The following is a 22,198-nucleotide window of genomic DNA, read 5'->3' as shown; positions in this document are numbered from 1 at the left end:
CTTAGTAAGATAAGGGCTTCATTCATCTTCAGCATCTTCCAACTCACCGGCTCATCTCGAAAAGGAATCGATCAGCCTTGGCCATTCGATCCAGTTCATGTTTGTGTTCCTCCAGCAGGTCTACATCACTTTTTTCAGGAACAAACTTCAGAAGCTAAAAAGCAGACATTAAAACCAAAGTTTATAACTTACATTTCCACAGAACATTTTCATGCTTTTTTATCCCAAGATGAAATTTTAACTTTTGAATTATAACCTTTGCTCATGGGTGACTAAGATATAATGGGAATGCCTAAATATTTACATTTGTACTCAAAAGTAGTTAAGTTGGTCTATAGTTCCTTTCTGGCACCTTTCTAGTTTCTACACCTCTCAAGTAAGGACTGTGGGAGTTCTCCTCCAGCACCCACTCTGTATGGACCATGAGAGGGACTTCAGAGACTGACACTTGTTGGAAGATGACACAAGCGAGGGTCAGCGAGATTAAATGGTTTACCCAGGATTACAAAGTAAGCCGTGTAAATGTTAGAAATAGAAGCTAGGTCTCTGACTTCCAGTGCTATGCCTTTTTCTGTTACATGACTGAATGAATAATTCCACTGTAGTTCATTCAATTTTCTTATTTTTCTGCTTATTTAATTCCGTCTAATTGATTGATCCAGGTAGAGATGAATGAGAGGAATACAATGGGCTCTGATGTTTTTGATTCCATATTTCATTTTGGAGGATGAAATGAGCAGAGCAATAGAAGCAGCAGCAACAATATTTAAAGTGGAAAAAGTACTTCTGAACATATCCGATTTGAAGATACACACATTTGTGAATGTACGAGTAGGAATATGCACACACTTTTTCAGATCAAATGCCCCCGAGTGCTGAGATCCTCTCCATGACTCCATGCTGGCAATGGGCGGTCCATTTAGCAGATCTGCAAAGGTCTGTTGGACTTAACTGAGTAACAGTTTACCCCAACGTCACTTGGGCATCGAGGTTGTTTAGATACTGATTGTCCCAAGTGTCGCTCAGGCAGGTGGCATTTCAACCAGCTGATCCTGTATTAATAAACTTGATAAAATCATTGTTTTTATATTTCCTGTTATTTTATAAAAATTACAAAAAACATGCAATTTTTGGTCATCCAGTACTTAAATAATTGGATTGGAAAGTGGTTAATTGGGGGACCTCAGAAAATGCAGTGTGGATGCCACCAACAAAGAAAGAGAATTGGACAAAAAAAACAAAAACAAAAAAAAAAGAAAGAGAATTGGAATCATAGGGAAGGAGGCATAAGGACGTACGGGAAGTGGTATGAGGTTGGAAACGTGTCCTATGTAGTGTGCATATCATGTTCCATGGCCTGGGACAGGCAGCAGAACATTTACACAAGGAGAAGAGCAGCTGCAAGGACAGCAGGAGTAGGAGCGGGCAACAGCAGGGAGCAGTAATGACCTTGCAAGAAGCTGTCTTTGTTTTGGGGCCACACAGTCCCTTGACACCTTTATGTAAAGGAGTTTGCATTTTAAGAAGATCACTGTGCTTTCAGAATAGAGACAGAATTGGAAGGGATCAAAATTGTTAGGAGATCATAATGAGGTAGCTGGTGCAGTGATCTAAGTGACAGGTGAGGTGTCCTGGGCTGGTGGATAGACTCCAGGCCTGTTTAGGAGGTTGAATCGTATTGGCCGGAGTTGTAATGGATGAACTGTGATAAATGAAGAAAGCAGAGTCAAAGATGAGGCCTGGGCTTTAGGCTTAGGCAACAGCACAGACAATGTTTAACAGGAAACCAGGAAGAAAATGTTGAGGTGGGGTGGGAAAAAGAAAGGGAACTAGTGTTTGAAATAGTCTCCAGAGAATGAGACAGCAGCTTCTCACAGACAGTTGGACAGATGGGTCTGAAACCCTAAACAGATCTATTTAGAAGTCAAACTACTGGCTTTGGTTGTAACACAACTGCATGGATGTGAGTGACATGACAGAGAAGTTGTCCAGAGGAAAAAGCAGAACTGGAGGAGAGGAGGGACCCCTGAAAGAGGCCATGGTGTACAGCCAGAGCAAGTGGCCATTAGGGTCACAGAGCACCAAGAAATCCAGGGAGATACAGATGGCAAAGTGTCCCCTACCTCTGCCGAAAGGGAAGCTGGGAGTGTCCTCAGCTTTAGGGAGGGGAGGCGGACAATGAAGAACGAAGAGGAAGTGAGCGAGGCCAAGTTTTCAAGAACCCTGGCCGTGCTGGAAAGAAAGAGGACAGTAGTTCTGTGTGTGCATGTGTGAGTGTGTGTGCGCGTGTGCGTGTGTGTGCGTGTGTGCGTGTTAATGTCTGAGACTTCAGCAAGCTGAGTGGGCAGGACAAGGACGGAGACCTAGGAGAGAGCCAGCAATGCAGGTCCTGAGCAGAGGAAAGGATGGGGCCCGGGCAAAGGCAAGGAGCAGTGCCTTTCTCAGAAGGGGTGAAAGAGGAGACAGGAAACTTGCGAGCTGCTCAGCTCCTACGCATTTCTGTTGTGTTCAAATGGGGACAATGGACAGGATGCATGCCTTCTTGTTCCTCCTCAGTGCAGGAGGGAAGGAAGGTAATGGGGTAAGGAGGAGGAAGGTGGAAGAGGAAGGAAAAGGTTTGGGTTTATTTTTCCCCCGTTGGTATGAACTGTTACTTACTGGGCAAGAGAACTCAGTTCTAGTCTGGGGGATCCTTTCGCCGACCCCCACAGCCCCCATCCTACGTGTCTGCTTGCTAGGAGTCCATGGGCCTGTGTCTGGCTACATACAACAGCACAGCAAGAGGCACGTGCTCAAGGCTCAGCCTTTGCAAAGGAGGGCTGAGTGAGGCACTGTGTTGGATAGTTGTGAGAGAGGAAGGAGAGCTAGGAAGGCTGCTGGAAAAAGCAGGAAGAGATGCATTCCAAGGAAGAGGAGTGAACCTCTCCTCTGAGACATGAGCTTGGCAGTAATGAGCAGCAGGACAGGAAGGAAGGGACGTGCCCTAAATGCAAATCACAAATAGGGGTAAAGAGATGCTGGTATCAAAACTTCTCTAGCAAGAGTAGGGTATGGAAGAAAAGGACGAGCAAGAGCAGCAAAATAAGGGGGGAAAAGAGCGTGGGAGCTGAGTAGGGATCTCACAGAATTATCAGGAGAGACCAGGTCAAAATATCTCTCTTGGCCAGATTCTGCGTCAGTAGACAGATTTTCTTACTTGTGTTTATTTGAAGTATGTTCTATTTGCACTGTGAGCTTTTTGGCAAGATTTTGAAATCCTTTCCCTCAAGGAGGAATTTTGCTGGATGCAATTTCACAGTAAACAGATCTGGTAGAATTTTAAAAACTATATGACCTTGTTGATAGGGGCTAAAGACCGAAGTACTACAGCAGCTTTATACACAGTGCTTCACTCTGGGTTAGCAACTGGAAGGCAGGGTCACCTGGGAGTCAGAGAGGGCTGAAGAGGGCTGGGTGTCACTGTCCCAGGGCAGGGATTGTTGTGACTGGAGTATGGTGAGGGAAAGAAGAGTGTGCAGAGGGCTGGAACACACTCTAAAAAGGTGGGGAATGTCTTTACACTATCTATATGTAGAGCACCTGGAGCCTGGAGGACACCGTCATTAATTATTTTGACAAATCAAACCTTTAAAGGACAGCATGCATGGTGTTTCTACTGCTACACAAGGGTCTTCACCCAGGATGATACCAGCTGTAGGTCCAGATGGGGGGGGGCACAGCACAAATAACTCCTTCCCGCTTTGTTTCTGAGGCCCCCAAGGCCATCAGTGAGGGCCATGGAAAAAGCACATGCAGAGAGACAGGTTCTCTACCCAGAAAGGCCTCACTCACAGTCTAGGACCACAGACAGCAGGGCAAAATACCCTTGCTTTCTGCTTTTGGAGCTGAGCATGCTTCAGATGAGACACTGAATTCTCCCTGGAACCATGGTCTCTTGTGCCTATAGTCGACCGTAAGTGGATCTGGCTCTGACAAATGACACTAGAAATCTGATTCCATGCCATGGATAATGGGACAGAAAGATGGAATAGCCTTAAAGCATTCTGAGACTGTTACCACAAAGCTCAGAAATATTTAGTTTCAGACCAAGGGATAACGGACATGTCCTAGCTCAACAACACTGTCATTCGGGGACAATTGGACAAAACTGCTGAACAACACAGGATAAGGTCAGAATGGCTAAGCAGAAGTGCTATAGAAATGCTACACGAAGAGGGACCAGGACACCACAGGAGACTGGCTACTTGGCTATGAATAATAAAATTCGTCTAGGGACAAAGATGTGTACTATGCGTAAATCCCACTTGCTGAGCCTGGCATACAGACCTACCACTGTTTATGAGAGAAGAGGATGCCATACATGGACAACATGAGCAGAGATACTTCTTAGCCCAAGAACTTGACATTTCATCTCATGACACATGGCTATTTTGACATAGGTGACAGTGCTGGGGTTTAAGAGTGGCTTTTGTGCTGGTGGGAATGATGGGGCAAGACCAAGACACAAACCATATTACAATTTTAGTGATGCATCAGTCTATGCAGTACAGTTTGTAATCTCATAGTGCCGGCATGATTCTCAGCATTCCTGTGAAACATGTTTTCTACTAAAGGTAGTGTATTTATGTGAGCTCCTAAAACAAAATAATTTAATTGCAGCTCAAGGAACAGAATTTGGCAGTGTGGGTCAAAGACTCTGACAAACGTGTGACTCCTTTTCAGCTATCATTGTGAGGAACAATGAGAGAACAAAGTCATGAAGTCTCCCAAAGAGCCACATGGAACCTTGGTTCAACCTTCCCGATCCAGAGATGGGGAAGTTGTCTATGAGCAACAACCAGATTTTCCCAGTGTCGGATTCCCCTCTAAAAGCCAGAACTTGGGCTCTGAGAAATGTCTGGCAGCTCACCTGTTCCAACATGTCTTTGGGCAGATCTTCCTGCTCATCCATTGTTAGAATTGCCCGTTTGATCTCATCATTGGATAATTTCAACCTGGAGAAAAAAATGTGTTAATATGTTGTTAGCAACATTGGTATGAACATCAAAATTTAATACAAGACAACTCATTTTACTACCCCAGCTATGATTTTCAAGTACAGTATTTCTCAAAATCTTTCAGTAAAAGCTTACTTCCTGACAAAATGGGATTCTGAAACTGTAAATAAGATTTTGAAACTGCTTTAACATTCTTTCAGGGTTTTGTAATGCTCTGAGGACACAGAACAAAGCTGCTGTGTTCTATCATTTAGTTTCCCAAAGCACAGTATTAGAAGACTAGAACTAGGAAAAGTATTCACATACAGCTATCTTATTCTATATACAGCACCCATGAACTGAGATGAGAAAACTAAATTTCTGACCTAATGATATACTTAGAGCATTCTGCTGTCAGGTTAAAACGCATTTTGAGAATATTAGAAACTACGTGTTACTGTTCAAGAGTTGACCAACAGTTAATATGCAAAAATAAAATGTATCAGCACTTCATAGCTGAGGAGTTGTCCCATATATTATTTTATGTGATTTTCAAAATAACTGTCTTTTCCTTAAACCGAGGCTCAGAATGGCGAAGTGATTTGCTGGAGGTCAAACACAGAAAGTGACAGTACCCACATACTCAAGCTCTCCTGTGATTGCTTATCCCCATTTTTAAAACAACCACAAATATTACTTATCTAGTTATTATTTCATAGCAAAGGATTTAGGCAAAAACACAAATCTGTTTTCCATTTTTCTGTCCACCATAAACTTAAAGGATTTATTAATTAGGGATCTGTGTCTTAAGGTGTGACAATAAAGTACTGACCAAAACACAAAGGTTATGAAACCAAAATATACCTATAAAAATCTGTTTTACAGTAGTCTTACCTAGGGCAAATAACCTTAATCACATTATCAGTGTGCTAAAAAATCATTTCTTTGTTCTGATTATGAGCACTGGATCCATACTCTGATTGACTGACTGACTGGCACTGGGATGGAAGGTAGGGCCTCCACACTGAGCTGCACCTCCAGCCCCACTTTTACTTCCTACCTATTTTGAGACAGGTCTTGCTAGGTCACTAAGCTGCCCAGGCTGGGCTCAAACCTGTGACCCTCCTGCCTCAGCTTTCCTAAGTTCTGAGGTTTCAGGGACTTGCCAACATGCCCAGATGCTCATCTTACTTCCTGAGGAGCTGCCACTAATGCAGCCAATGAAGGCCCCTTGATGTATCCTTTTAATCCATGTGCTTTCCAAGAATAACATTTAGGACTGAAGCTAAAGACATAAAGACACAATACAGAACAAGATGTGGACACATCACATGGAACTTTTGAAGGTAAGGGCTTTGGTGTTGGTCATGATTCTGACACTGCCAGATTTCTTCTATAAATCCTGTTTCCTCATCTGTAAAACAGGAGTAATAACTACATAAAAAAATAAAGGACTTTGTACGCACAGGCACATACACACAGGACTGAGTTAAACAGTCCATGTGAAGCATTTACACGAACTACACAGAGCTGCTGGGGCGCCCCGCAGCCTCAGTGTGGCAGCCTGGTCAAGTCCCCTGCTACCTCTAAATAGGCTCGGGAGCGTCACTGCCCTCCCTAACTGTAGGGGACAGGGGAAGGGGACGTTACCAGAACCTCTGCAGTGAGTCCTGGTCTCCTGCGAGCCACGGCAGCACACGGCGAATTACAGGAAAGGTAGAAAAATGAGACTGAGAAGAAGCTGAGCTTTGGGTCTGATCAGTGCTGCTCTGGGCAGCAAAGACAAAGCCCCCAGCTTACCACACCTTTTATTCAGTACATCAGGAGAAACAAATGTAACAAATGACTTGCAGAGAGTTCAATAGTTCACACTGGGATAAACAAGGTGTAACGGAAGGCTTGCAGAGAGTTCAGTACATCTCCGGCAAACAAGATGTTAATCAGTCCAAGAACAATGAGGAACTGTGCAGATGTTTGTTCTCCCAGGATGTTGCTTGTCCTGGAGAATCACAGCATCACTGGATCACTGAAGTCTCAACTGTGACCGGAGGCCAAACTGGAGTTATTCTGTAGCTTGGCTGTAGGCAGAGAACTAGGCAACCAAATGATTTTTCCCTAGAATTATGTAGCATTGCTCCCAACACCTAACAAGTGGCCCTGCTCCACAAGGCTGTGTGTCTGGCTAGGGGTGCCCAGGCATTTGCATCATACCGACTGCACAACACTGTATGATAGTTCCTTGTATACCCCTTCCACTCAGCACGGCCGGCTGCTAGCTGCAGTGAGCCCCACGGAGGCCACTTGGTAGGGCTATGCTTATCTGGAGACCATTGTCAGCATCAAATAAGGCCCTGCCCAGCAAGCAGCTCCACACCTGGGCCTGGAAACACACCTTCCCACAGAGGACCTTCGTCAGGGCTCCAGGCCCAACCAGCCAAGCTCCACTGTGTACCAGAAGCACACAGCAGACCAGACAAACTCCTGGTGGAGCAGGCAAGCCCTCCCTCCCCTGGCTCGGAGGCTGAGTAAGTGACAGAGTATGACACCCTGCCTTCTGACTCCATCTCTCAGTGACTCAGACTCAAATCTCAGCTGGCCAGGTGGTGCTGAGGTAGAATCACTGTTGCCAGGAGGTACTGCCTGGGGAGCCCCAGAGCTAGAAGAGGCCCCTCCTTGCCCCACAGGCACTCCCACCATGGCAGTGTGGCCTTTCCACCTTCGAGGCATGAGTTCTACCTGCTCCCAGCAAAGCCATAGCATTTTTTTTGTTTTTTTTGTTTTTTAGGTACTGGGGATTGAACTCGGGTTCTTGCACTTGCGCAGCAGGCGGTGAAACCACTGAGCTAACCCCAGCCCTATTTGCCACAGCATTTTTGACTGTCTGGAAGGGGCAACCAGTCAGGTGCCGCCGCCTGCAGCCCAAACCAGCATGAGTGACAATTCAAGTGGTCCCTGGTGCCTACAGGCCAGCCTCCAACAGGAGGCCTAGGTAGGGCCAATGAGAGGCCTCACCGGACAAGGGTGGCCCCTATTCCTATGTGGCACACCCTGAGTGCTGGACCAAATATAGCCTGGAGGATATGGTGGAGGCAGAGAGCAGAGCAATCAGGCTGCTGCCCTGGCCCTCCTGGGCTCCTGGAGCCCTGCAGTGCCCACTGACTACACATCTTCCTTCAACCAGGACCCCTCCAGCTGACCCACTAGGCAGGGCCTGGAAGCCCAGAGCATGAGGAATGGAGCAGCCCCCAGGGGTTGCATGAGGTGGTGATGTCTTCAGGGTCTGCCCACACTGGCTCCTCACCAGGCTCCCCAGGGGCAGAGACAGTTGGCTTCCACGTTAGCAAGAAGGGAAGCAGAAAGCACTTCCAGACCAGGGGCAGCAGCCCCGAGGGTCTGGGGTCTGAGAAGGAACACCAATCTGACCACCCCACCAGGCTGCAGGCAGGGCTACCCAGAATCACTGTCACTGGGATGGCAGGGCTATCTGTAGGAGGCATCAGAAGCTCTGGGCATCCATCTATAAAGCAGAGACCTTGTCTGGACCTGGAAGGGAGATGGAGGTGGGCAGGGACACCAGAAGCCCTAGTTCCCTGATGTCCGTGGAGGGGAAATAAAGATTTTGGGTCTTTCTCAAAAAAAAAAAAAAAAAAAGAAAAGAAGAAGACTTGAGTGTCCTTATGAGGTGTGATTAAAAACAGGGTGAATGTTGCTGCTGAAAAGACAGGCTCATACAAATATTAGTGTGTCTTCATCCATCTTGTTAATTGGATCTGGCACCATGCGATTACTGGCTCTCCCCCAAAATCAAAATGACCATGAAAGGTAAACATTTTCAACCAATTCAGGGCATCCAGGGAACCACAACACCACCACTAAAGATGTTCACAAAAAAGGACTTTCAACACTGCTTCAGCAAGTGGCAAGAATGATGGGATAAGTGTGTTCAAAGTGAGGGGGCGTATCTTGAGGGGGATTAGCGGCAATGTGTCTTTTACACTAACAAAGTCCTAAAAGAAACATTCACTGTATTTTTCGATCGTCCTTCACAAACAGCATCTAGGCAAAATGCCATACTACCCATGTGGATGAGTAAGACGCACCTTGTCTCCTCTGCAGTGGCTTCATGGCCCCTGAACTGTGTAGTGACCCCGGCACCAGCACACTTCTCTAGATGGTTTCAGTCATTCTTGGGACAACCAACTGCCTCGTGAACATCTTCACCAGAACACTTGGACAGAAAATCCCCACAATTCAGTGGAATAATTATGCCAACCTGGCCTGGGTAAAGTATGTAACAAGGGAAAAGAGTATCACAGCACCAAAGTCCCAACTCCATAGGCCTGGGCAGTCCTGGGTTTTAGGAGGCTATAGGCTCTGGAGTCAATCTGAGGACAAACACCACGGTGCAGCCTTGGAAAGTCAAAGAACAGCAATGTGAGAGAAGACTGAAATTGCCATGATCTGGAACCAGCAGTGTGGAAATGTCTATAATCACTGCAAGAAGAGATCTGGCTATAAGAAAAAAATAAGTCTGTGTCCTTTTCACAACGATTTGAAGACACCATTTTATGGTGTAGTTCTGCAGAGTTCTTCTGTTTTACATTTAAAAGAAAAGGAATCAAAAGTCACAGTGAGAACAATACTTGAAGTATCAGATTTGCCTTTCATTAGCTCCCCATATGGAGTACAGAACTTGCTTTTGAAATTGTATATATGTATATGTTCTTCAACCCCCAGAGGCTGTCTGGCTAAACACTAGCTCTAACTCATAACAATTCTGCTTTCTCTTAATGTGACCCACAAAGAGACTGGAGACGTTAATGGCTAGTACTTAAGAAAAGCTACCTGTCAACCTACCGCCAGGCATGTGGCCTGCTGGATCAGACAAGGGAAACCCTACCTAGGGGAAAGGGGAGAAGGGTACCCTGCCTTCTGGGATGGTTCTATAGGTTGCAGAGTACTTAGTATCATCTGTCATCCACAGAATGAGTCTCTAATCTCTGGAATTTAAGGACCCTACCAATTCTAGCCTTTTATTGCTTTTAAAGCTTGGCAGTGTTCTGGCATGCTGGAGGGTGGCAATTTTTGAGACATCTATTTTAACTTTCTTTACAAGGCAGGAAACAAACCAGTCATCTTAAAACAGCATTTAATTCTACCTAGTTCAACTTGTATATTTCAAAAATTTGCTGAGAGAATTGGAACATCCAGGAATAATTAAAATAAAGATGGATGGCTGGACCAGCCTTAGCTCTGCTTTGATGGATTTAATCCAAATCCCTCTATTTTAAAGTTGCTTTTGGCGGTTTATGACACCCCAGCTGCCATGTCAAGTGAGTATTTGGAAAAAAAGAATGGCAGAACACTTCATGAAAGTGTATTTTAGGTGGGTTCATTTTGCAGTATAAAGTTGCTTCCAAGTTTCTTCTTTTTCTTTTCTTTTTTAGAAAGGAGAGAATTGTATTGGGGAATAAAAGTCTGAATTTAAGATGGTATATGTCATCCACATATACAGTAGGAAAGCCACTTACTCTGCTGTGGGTCTATTATAATAACATACTCATTAAATTGGATTTTTTATATTAAATTGAAATTTTTTTTTTTGGTACCAGGCATCAAACTCAGGACCTTGTGTGGCAGGCAGCAGCTCCGCTGAGTGAAATCCCCAGCCCTTAAACTGGACTTTAACCGACAGTCTAATAGATACAAAATAAGCCCTTAATGGCTTCTCATTCTGAGGTATATCGTGGCCATTCCACTCTCCCCCAACTTTCTGAAAAGCACAGTACCTGGACCCTGGAGCTCCCTGTTCAAATTCACATCTTCTCTTCTTAGCCTTTTTTGAGAGATTCAAGTGATTTGGGCCCCAAAAGCTGTACATGCCCTGCCTACCACACATGCAGAAGGAGAGCTGCCTGTCTGCCTGGCTCACATAACGCTAGGGCAGGTCCTCTTTAGCCAAGGGGCCCCTAACTTCTGCAACACGTGAGGAGGAACTTTACAGGTAAACAAATGCCAAGACACATGGGCCTGGGAAAACACCGCCCGTGGAACACACACAGGCTTTCACCATGGCAGGCTCTGGAGTAAGCACTGCTATAAAATAAATCCCTATTTAGCAAGATAAGAAATGGAGAGGTTCACCAGCCTTTGAGAATGAAGGAAGATAGTAAGAATGGAAAAGGAGGAAATCTTGACATCATCTTTGAAACATTCCTATTCTTTGTCCCTAAACACGAAATCAGACCCAAGTCCTACCAGGGGTCCTTCGCCTCTCTCAGTTCTCTGCCTCCTCAGGGCTCACCTGGGTAACAGGGAGAACTATCTGAGGTTCCCTTGCATCCAGATCTTGACTTCTTCCAACTTATCTATAAGCTTCTGAAACCAAACTTTAAACCTCATTAAAACAAACACTGTTAGCCTCCTGAACAAACCGCGCCATTTCCTGATCCCAGGGACATGCACAAGAAGTTGTTAACTGAACAGCTACCATGTGCAGGCCCCTGCCAGAGGCTTCACATGCACCAGGGCTAATTTTCACAAGCCTCCTGCAAAACTAGGACTTTCCGGATTTCATCTTCCTTTTATAGAAGAGGCGGCCAGGACTTGACCCTGGCTGACCCACGGCCTCTAAAGGCACAAGACATGGATCTCATCCTCCGCTGCCAGGTTTTGTTCCATCCTGTCGATGATCCTCCGCTGCAGTGGCAGGGCTATAAGTGCTCCAAGCCTCCTCAGAGCTGTGTTCGCTGTCCCCTGTTGATGGCACTGTGCTTGTCCTTTGAGGTTTGCACTCTCTCATAAACTATGGCCCTTCTCTCACTGGCTGGACTTCCTGCGTCCTTCAAGTCAGACCAGTGCAATCCTGGAACTGTATGTTTTCTCACCTTTACAAGTCTTTTCCTTCTCCAGTTAGCCTTCGGTTTTCAAAGAAGCAACACTATCTTGCACTTTAGTAAATCCTACTGAATCCTAGTACAGTGCCAGACAAATATATGCTCCATGTCTAAAAATAGGCATCAAACACACTTTCATGTATCTTTTCTCTGCTTTGAGACTCGACTTCCTTTTTGTGCACAGTAATGGATGAATTCTCAATGAAGAGAAGAGAAGGAAAACTCCTAACTGGCTAAAAAACTAAATAAAATACAAATTAAAATTAAATCAGCCCGATTTCTTTCACTTGCACCACAGCACATTTCAGATGTCAGCTGCGTGCTTTCCTGACAGGACAGTAAAACAACCGATGGCTAAGCAAAAAAAGGACGTGGTTCTGAGTGCTCTGTGGAAAGTCTGTAAGCTGACGATCATGGCACCATCAACAAACGGGCAAGGGCGACTCAAAATTACTCTGCTACTCACAACATGCCTTTTAATTGTGCTCACTGTAGTAAAACTTGTTCATTAAATTGGACTTTCATAGAGATATCTAACAGATACAAGTTCTTAAAATTGTCTTCTAGAGAAAGTTTAGACACATACAAGTTCTAAGTCACCTTATGGTCTGACACTTCTGAGGGAACACGAAATTACATACCACAGGTATGAAATAATTCCTTCAATAATGGAATGGGAAATTTGCCAGGGAGATTTGTAACCTTATCTGTAATGAGTGTAATTACCCTGGCAGGAACTTAGCACTAGGAATAATCTGTGAATAATAATATGAGGAGCTGGGTCACAGTTTTTACTGTATGAGCATTTCAACACTATAGAGATCCAGAGTGATAGCTTCCTTTGTTAAGTTGCTTTAAAGTGTTTACCTGGACTGAAAAAGCACAGAGTATAGGGAGAAAGTCTCAGATTTACAAAAAAACAAAACCAGAAACAATCCAAAAAACAGACAACTTTTCCCAAATCTTCACTGAATTTTGCAGCTACGAATGCTATTTGTAAAAAGTCAACAAAATAAATCATACACTGTAGAAGAAAAACAAGACTTCTGAATTATTTTTTATTGTGCCTTTTTAAGGCAGGTAGATATCTTATCTAACCTAAACATGTTCCATGGAGCAAAAGTCAGAATAAATACAGAGCCTGACCATTTACATAGCTTCCAGCTAGAGCAGAAATGAAATGTTAACAGGGTGGTTCATGTTACCTTACAAGTTGCATTAAAAGTCTGGGATCTCACTAAGGCTCAATTTCTCTTTCACTAAAAGAAACATTAGTTCCCTAAAGTAATATATATCTGGCCAACAATCAAGCCTCCTTGCTGAAAACCAAGCAGCAGCTCATTGTGTTAAAAGAAATTCGGTCTCAGACCATTTAAGTAATAAGGTCTACTACTACTTTCCCTATTCACCCTCCCTGAAAGACAATCACCTTATAACTGTCTCAATGCATACACAACATTCCTTCCAGAATGTAACTTATCTTTAAAGCTGCAACATTCAGCATTCTTTACATCTTCATGCACCTCATAAGCATTAGGTACCCTTGTCTAATGTGAAAGTCCCTTTTAGAGAAATTAGATAGAGAAAAGCTACTTGAAATGCTCAGAATGACCAGACAACATTGCCTGAAGCTGCAATCAGATTCCAGGCTCACAATTTCCTTTCTTTTTTCCAAGTTCCAAGGCTGTGATAATTCATTAGTTATGAGAAAGATTTCTGAACATTTCTAAACTAGACAAATTAACGTTTCACTGATGTTTGAGATTTACATCTTTTTAACCATAAAACACTCCAAAAGAGCATGAAATCATATAATCTTGAAATATAAAATGATGATAGTAGAAAGCAAAATAAAACAAGGAATCATCTATGACTGTTACTGAAAGACTAAAATATCTCTACTGCCAAGAAGTATAAATAAAAGACAACTCCATTGTATAGGCCTTCTGGGAAAACACAGGTTTAGGATATTCTACTTTTACATTAAGAAGTCTGTGGAAATCAAACTCCATAAGCAGTGGCATTTAGCTCTGACAGATTCTACTAGGGGAAGTGGGCACCAAGAGTCCTCATCCCAAACACAAGGGACCCAAAGACTTGTCCCTCAGCAGGGTGCTTTTAAAATGAAGTGACAGGGCCGAGGATTTAGCTCGGTGGTTCCGCCGCCTGCCTTGCAAGTGCAAGGACCCGAGTTTGATCACCGGTACCAAAAGAAATAAAAAATAAAAATAAAATAAAATAAAATAAAATGAAGTGACAAACGTGTGTTTTGAGCCACACAATAGAAAAGTTGGTCCTACTAGAAATGTTGATTCAACACTGACAATACCTCGACAGAAGGATGTTGCAGTTCTGGGCTCTCCGGCCATCAATCACTGAGAGCTCTTTGACTTTCAGTTTGGAACTCAGTGTGTCATCAATGGCATCTGCTTCTTTCTGTAAAAAGCACAAAACAAATCCATCAAAGTCTACCCGTGACATTCAGACTTCAGACACGTGTTTCCATTTCACTGTCTGTTCACACAGGTGTGTGCGTGCGCACGCACACACGCAGGCCGAGCTGAGGTGGCCTGGTGGGGAGTGTAGCAAGGTGGTGAGGGCTGAAACAAAGGGTACAGTCCAGTTGGCAAAGAGAAATACTAGTAAGGAAAACCAATCGCCCATGTCTGAAAAAGTATTTGGAAGAACAAAGTAGTTCCAAGTTGAAGATGTTAAGCGTGCATAAATTATCAGTGAGCAATGCAGTTCTTTTGTCCCCCGAATCCCTATGGACAGCAGAGACACGAGCTGTCACTACGAATCACTCAGTAGAGGCTTGCCATTGCTGGCCCAGCCATTTGGAGCACCCATTCACCCTAGAATTGTCTGCACCCTGAACACTCAATAAAGTGGAACAGGAAGACTTTCTAACATCTTCATGTGCAACAGGAAGCTCCCAAGGCCAGATGGTACCTTTCCTTGCCTTGGAGCCCCGGAGCCTGATGAGGACAGGGTAGTCCAAGACATTAGTTAAGTTACCCGAATTAACAAACACTACTGGTATATCCTGCTGCTGTACTGAGCAATGGTGGCCAGCCATAACTACAGTGGCACAGGCATAAAACAATTATGTATAAAAGACTTAACTGCACATTAGAGGTCTTCTAATAAAAAGTTCAAGGTGAAAACACAGTCTAATTTGATAAATAGCAAGTTACAATGGATTATGGTATTTTACAAATGTAAGTGAACCAAAGAATTATAAAACTATATGATAGTGTGAAAAGCAAAAGCAATGTGGAATTTATAATATGAAGCATCATGGGGTCAAATGTGTGATGTGTCTTGTGCTGAGATTCAGGCATATTTGTACACCTTCTATCAAGAGTTGAAACCCGGTGTGGAATTACACTATCTAACAACACTAACAATAGGATAATCAAGAAACTTCAAGTTTCTCAGAGTAAGCTAAGAGTTGTATCAAGCAAGGTATATATAGTAGCAGACTTACCTGCCTGGAGTTACTGTTCACAAAGAAATCCTACAGCCATGGCAGAGGCATGGAAAAGGCAACCAGACACACGCAGTTCAGAAATCACAGCAACAAATTGGGGGAGTCAAAGCAGTCAGGGCAATCAGTGGTGCAGGGTATGAGATGATCTACACCCCTACAGTGAGAGCTAATGATGAGGAGAGTCTGGCCAGAGACAAGGAGGAACACGGTATGGGGCAGAGAAAGATGACATTGACTGTTCAGTTTTCAATGGTGGCAAATCAAATTTAGAAAAGAAAAGGGCTTAGGACACTCCAGAAAGACCCCAGCTGGAAAAGCAACAAATCCTCTCTGAAAAAAACCCACTGGGCTCCACTTATTTAAAATGTTGATTTTTAGTTGAAACAAAAGGGTATCAATTAAGTTCACCACTGAAGAAAACTCTTCCCATTGTTATGTAGTACCAGAAAAACATGCTTTGTTGTTGTTGTTGTTGTTGTTGGAAACAATCTCCTATCTTCTGAAAAGAATTAAGAGAAGACAAGTCAGATACCCCCAGAGCATCCAAACTGGGCCTGCAGGTGCTTCGGCAGGTGTAAGGGGAAAGACAAACTGGGTGACTGAGAGCAATCAGTAGCTTGAGTGGATACAGCCACTGGAGGCCTGTCCAAACTGCTGTAGAGCTATTCAAGCACACAAGCCTCTTCTTGAAATTATTTTTAGAAAAGACTTGGGGTAAGAAGGGGAAGGGAAGAAGTAATTGACACGTTATGAGAAAGTGACAGCTTTTGTTGCATATTTTTGCGATGCTGGAATGAATAAAGCTTTGGTGTGCAAAACACATCCCGGCTTTGGGCCGGCAGCTCGCACCACTAGCATTTGCTCAGCAGATTCCTTCAGGTCTCACTGGTCTTGGCAGCACTGCCAAGGGCAATTTCACGCAGATGAGCTGTTCCACATCCTTCTTCTGGTGGGAAACAGAATGTGTCCTCCCCTTGCTATGCCCATTCAAGCAGGACTGCTTTTCTAGCATGGCATTTAAAAAATAAGTTGATAACCACAAGAAACTGCTCCTTCCCTCTGATACCTCGGTTTTCTTCTGTCCCTATTATAACTGTCAAGCTATGTACCCTAACTCCCTTTAGGAGTTCCTGCAAACGCAGTTTCCTTTCAAGGGCAGAAAAGCCTATGGTGAAACGAACTCCACGAGGTCATCTTCATTTTTTTTTCTCTTAAAGGGAAAGGTACTACTTGAATTTAGATTCTGCTCTCATTATCTGGCCTTCACAAAAGAAACTTTTAGGACGTTCTCTGGCAAATCTCGTTCCCACTGTCAGGAAACTAAGACTTCTGACCTCTAGCACAGGGGCTGTGCTTTGGAATCAGGCAGCCATCACTTACTGGATGTGTGGCGTGGGGCTGTTTCTATATTGGTAAAATGGTGTTAACAACTGGATTATAGTTGTGGAATTAAAAGTGATGATGTCCGTCAGGCATCTTACATAATATCTGCCACATACTTACAAGCCCAATACTTAGAAGGAATTATTTTATTCTTCAACTGACAATTAATCCACTTATTACCCTTTTGTTCTTTTCTCACCTGAGTGGCAGAAGGGCTAGTCAAGATCTCCCATTTGCAACCATGAGCAGCACTAAGTACCACAGTTAATAGCTAGGTAATATATGTTATCTGTCCAGAGGTGAGGATGAAGAATGCTATGAAAGAGTTTGGTTAATTGTTAGACTAATGATTCACTCATTTAAAGTGAATCTATTAATCAGCATATTGTAAATAAAACCACAAAGTTTATGAGTTTCATTAGATAGGACATGTTTGAAATCACACTACTTCCAGGCCTAATTTCAAGAAACAAGTTAACCTTCTTGACACCTTGCTCACTCAAAAATCAGAAGAAAATATAACAAGATACTTCTAATTGGCTTGGGTCAAATATGATAGAATCACCTGTATTTGGCTCCACCTCACAGAATGTTTGATTTTTCCAAATGACTTTTGGTATAGGACTTAGGATTTAGGGTATAAATAGGAAGCTGGTACTTGAACTGTCAGGAACTAGTGCTGATAGATTGTTGTAAATAGGGTTCCACAATGAAGCAATGACTACATTTCATGGATAAATAATACCTGTAGGAATGATTCCTCATTATTTTTGAGGTTGAAATATTTTGGTAAATCTGACAAAAACTGGAGATCTCTTTCCAGAAAAATGCATACACTAATGTTTATATAAAACCCTGAACTTACCATGTAGCCCAGTTATAGAACTTCCAGCCTTACATTTTGGTCTGAAGAAAGCAACTATTCACAAAATTTTCTTCTGCTTTCAAATGCCAAGGCTAAGGACTAAGACTGTTGAAATAAATATCCTAAATAATACAATTTTTCAGTGTGCAGATCAGATACAGAATGACAACTGTGATGTGAAAAAGGAAAATGTTTTGAACATTTAGTAAAAAAAGAAAAATACTACTGAATGTTCCAAAAAGGACTGACCAAAATGACTTATATATTACATATTAGCAATAGAGGATGAATTCAGGAGCTGGGGGCAGTAGTTATCTTTTGTTCCTTAAATCAGAGCACAAAGGCTTTGAAATGTTATACTAGGTGCTGATAACAGAACTCTAAAAGCAGAGCTGGCCTCAAAAAAAGAGCAAGGAGGAGGAAGAGCCCATGCACTGGCACCATGTTGTTCCGGAGCTATGACTCCCTATAGGTAGGTGCAGTACTGCCACCTCAGCTTGGACAGGCAGGAATGAAATTTACAACAGGACAGGATGAAAATCCCTAATAAAACAGACATTAACATTGTTTAATTGTATCTGAAATAATACTACTATGCAGTGTGCTACGATCACATTATATATTAAAATAATTCTCTTGTGGCTGACTTAGAAACCATATATAATGTAGTTTCAATGGGAAAAAGGTTCCTGCATTCAAGAAACTACTTTCAAATGAACTTCTGGAATGCAAACAGGGGAATAATGGCATGCTATTAAATTCTATTTCATGTGGCACATAAGCTTACATAATCAGCTCTCCACACTTTTGATATATGCACTGAAAACATTCTGAATGAGTGGTCATGTTCTTAAAACTGGATTTAAAGAAAATCCTCTACCAAGTCTGGTGTTCATAATGAATAAAACCATGGAAAAAGAACAAAGAGAAACTGAGAATTATGCCATTTTGTAGTCCTGAATATGTCACCTGTTGGGAGACTGAATTCAAACTGAGTCAGATTTTTATTATCTGTAACACAGGAATAGAACCTCCCTCACAGAGTTGGGGCTGAGTATTACATAACAAAAAAATACAAGAACTCTTGATAACAGAATTTTAAGACTGATAAGATTGGGAACTGTATATCATACTCAGCACCAAAAATATAATGGATACTTAATATTGACCATCATCTCTTAGTCCAAAGAAAAAAGAACAGTTTAAGTGGGTGACGATTACATAATGCACTGTGAAGACTGAGGGAAATGTGTAGGCCTTGATGTAGGCCTGATGACAGGGACTATTTGCTGTACTCTGCCCTACAGATTCCAATTAGAATGTCTGTATCTTTTGATTTTCTGGCTTTCAACATTTAGTAAATTCAATAAAATTGTTCAAATTGCCCTCATTTGGAAAATATATTTATGGTTTAAAAATTCTCATCTCTAAGATTTATATTAACTCAAGTGGGCCGGGGATTTAGCTCAGTGGTTTCGTTGCCTGCTGCGCAAGCACAAGGACCCAAGTTCGATCCCTGGTACCAAAAAAACCCAAAACAAAACAAAACTATATTAACTCAAGTATATATAATTTAATTATATTATATATATAATTCAAGTTTACATACTTGAATTTATATACTTATAATATACTTGAATTATGCTGAGCAGGTGTGCTGAAGTTTTTCTTCAGAAAGTGCTACTGAAAACATGGTCACAATTCCTTCTACTTAGCAGTCTACTGAGTGTTAAGTACAGCTGAAATGCTCTGGTCTTTCCTGACTAGAATGACTACTGATTGCTTAAACAGCATTGTTTGCTATGCGACTATTACCTGATTGCTGGGATTTCTGCAATCCCATCTACAATAGCTCTTGAGAACTGTCCACATATTTGTTCCAGAGCATTTTGGCAGCATCCTTCTGCACCTTCTACTGAAAACCAGTTAATTATGAAGCTTGTAAACTCTGGTCTTTCAACCACCTGCTTCATAACAAACACAACCCACATGCTTGGACTTGAATTTGGAGTAACTGCTGCTTTCCCTTCCTTTAATGGACTTCTCTAAATTCCCAAATCTTCATCTAAGACAACCAGTATGGATCAGGATCAGCTACTAAAACTGGAGTGGGAAAGCAATGGGACATGTCACCAGGTCAGAAGATTATCTGAATTACTAGGAAATTGGCTAAAATGTCCTATGACTTCCTGTTGAGGGCCAAGGGACACCACCTGGGAGGGGTGTGGGGAGTCGGACAGACATGTTACATCCAATCAGGAATGAGTCTGGCCAGAGCAATTACAGGATGAAGACTTTAAATGTGCATTTTGTTTGTTTTTTGCAAGATCAGGCATCTTGTTTTCTTTTTCTTCCTGCCTTTTATTCGGTGTGCATTAACCCTGCATGGGTTGCCACCTCATTTATGGAGAAGCCCAGCTGCAGGCTCCTGTTTCAGGCTTCATGTCAGCATGACAAGCAATTATCTTTATTTTCATACGTTATTCAACCAGCACAAAAGGCACTGGGGAAAGCTTGGTTTCCCTTAGGGTAGAATATTCTTGTTAAATACTACTCTGCCAACCTAATTCAGATGCATCACAGGTCACCTTAAACGTTAAAAAAAAATTCTCTTTGTTTTTGTTTCTCTTCCAGCCTCAGCCCATGTTCTTTCTCGGGGACTGGCACTTCCTTTTTGAGACATTCTTCCTTGGGAAGCAAGTCTAGCGAGCTGACTAGGACGTGTGCCATGTGGTGCATGCTGGAGGATGCTGCACCCTGGACGTGGTTCAGGGTCTCCCAGTGCAACTCGAGGAAAGCCCCTGGAGCTGCTCTTCCCCATCACCCTGTGTGAGACACAGTATACTCTCTTGGCCATTCTGCTCCTTCAGTCACCCTTAAGAATCTTGTTCTTTATGCTCCTGGTTTGGTTTTCCATCTCCCAGGGCCCTGATTGACTGCTTGAACACTGCCTTTCTTTTGTTCTTCTGGAGGCCTCTGAACTGTGGCCTCTTCTGAGAGACCTTAAGAGCTCTGCTAAGAGCCCTCAGAAGAGTGGAGATTACAAGAATGTGTCTCGGACTCACAAGGATGCCGCCTACTTGGTCTCCTCAACACAGACAGCCAGCAAGTACCCAGGGACATGCTCCTGCCACCATGGTCAAAGCTTTGCTCGCTTTTCAGTACTTTTCTGGTCCTATGAGTAGCACTACCATCTGCACACCTATTCATCCTCTGTAACCTTACCGCTGAGTCTTAAAGCTTCTCTGTAGGTTCTAGGTAGCTGCCACATTCTAGTCATTTACCAACCCCCAGACTTCTAAAGATTCCATCTACTTAAAAAAGTATTCTGCTTCTGGTTAAATACTATTTATGTAGCATGTATTTTTTAAAAAACTCAGATAAAGCAAAATGGCTTCAGAAACAAATACCATGAGGTGATAATATAAGTTATGGAACTCCCCTATTAATATTTTTTCCTGGTGATACATTGTGACTAAGCATAGTGATAATATCCAGAAGTTTTTACACCAGTAAGTCAAGGGCTTGGACACATGCCATGGCACAGAGCTTCCTAGGGGGAGCTAACATACCTTCAGCTACTCATGCATACAGCACGGGCACTCACACACACACACACACACACATACCATGCTGCCTTGCAGGGACACTCCAGGGAGACCAAACAGCTTTAGGGCCGAGATGCTTATCGCAGCAGTTATGGCAGATGGCCCAGGAATCATGCATGAGGATGTGATTTTTAAAAATGTTGGCACCTAGAGAGCACATGCTATTACCTGCTGTCTTTGGTAGGCAGAGAAAGTTCTTTCCAGGTCTTCGAGATCTAGCATTTTGAAGACTTTTGCATCATCAATGTCAGTCCATACTGTTCCATCCAGTTTGTTCTAGAAACATGAAGTTAACCAGTTGTGTGGTTTATCATTACATACAAAAGAACAGGTATAGTTATTTTCTAAAAAGTAGTACCATCTTAAATTTTTCATCCTACAGCATGTTTAACATGAGCTGGTTTCAAACAACATGGCTTTATTTCAAAAGCCTTATCACCTAAGTACCTGAACTGGTGGGAACCCTGAGTCTCTAAGCTAGAAAACAAATTCTGAAAAAAACCAAAAAAGCCCCCAAAAAACCCAAAGTCTTTAGTAGCCAGGGGTGTGTCCTTTTCAGGGGGGACAGAGCTACTGATGCTACCCTCTGTGGGAGAATTGGAAAGGGCTTACCTCCGGCAGCTTGGACCAGTTGAAGGATTTGAGGGCATTTGCGGGCTGAGGAATGTTTTTCTTCTTGAGGGCCAGGCCCACTGGAGCCCCAGGAGGTGGCATGATCCCCCCTAAGGGAGGAGGTCCTGGGGGAGGGGGAGGGCCTCCAGGAGGAAGGGGAGGAGGTGGAGGAGGGAGCGCTCCACCTGGCAGAGTCAAGGGCAGTGGGGGAAGAAGGGAACCCGGCAAAGAGGAAGGAAAGGGGCCTCCCGGGGCTCCAGGTGAGGGTCCTCCTGGGATCGAAGCGGAGACAGCCCTCTGAAAAGATAAAGATAGAAAAAGAGAGATCAGTGGGAGAAGAGAATTCACTGAGTGCTTTTGAGCAC

At 43.2% G+C, this 22,198-nt stretch overlaps 1 protein-coding gene and 1 pseudogene across 5 annotated transcripts in view; one reads left to right on the top strand and one right to left on the bottom strand.

Annotated features, from left to right (window-relative positions):
• Positions 1–22,198, bottom strand: part of Daam1 (dishevelled associated activator of morphogenesis 1) — a 171,008-nt gene that overhangs the window by 21,353 nt on the left and 127,457 nt on the right. For 4 of the 5 annotated variants that reach the window (XM_004837461.4, XM_013067823.3, XM_087195188.1 and 1 more), the window contains 6 exons: positions 21,834–22,130; positions 21,390–21,497; positions 15,363–15,392; positions 14,202–14,308; positions 4,910–4,994; positions 48–154 (listed from right to left, as the gene is read on the bottom strand). In XM_004837461.4, the coding sequence (XP_004837518.1) occupies positions 48–154; positions 4,910–4,994; positions 14,202–14,308; positions 15,363–15,392; positions 21,390–21,497; positions 21,834–22,130 (734 nt within the window). The remainder of the gene's footprint in view (positions 1–47; positions 155–4,909; positions 4,995–14,201; positions 14,309–15,362; positions 15,393–21,389; positions 21,498–21,833; positions 22,131–22,198) is intronic. The other variant, XM_004837462.4, reaches the window with a different exon arrangement.
• On the top strand, positions 6,293–8,692 carry LOC147822726 (U5 small nuclear ribonucleoprotein TSSC4-like; annotated as a pseudogene).

The sequence above is a fragment of the Heterocephalus glaber genome, unplaced genomic scaffold (assembly GCF_053883595.1).
Source record: "Heterocephalus glaber isolate CG9 unplaced genomic scaffold, H.glaber_assembly_v1.0 deba00001608, whole genome shotgun sequence".
Lineage (NCBI taxonomy): Eukaryota > Metazoa > Chordata > Mammalia > Rodentia > Bathyergidae > Heterocephalus > Heterocephalus glaber.
This window is presented reverse-complemented; position numbering and strand designations above follow the sequence as displayed.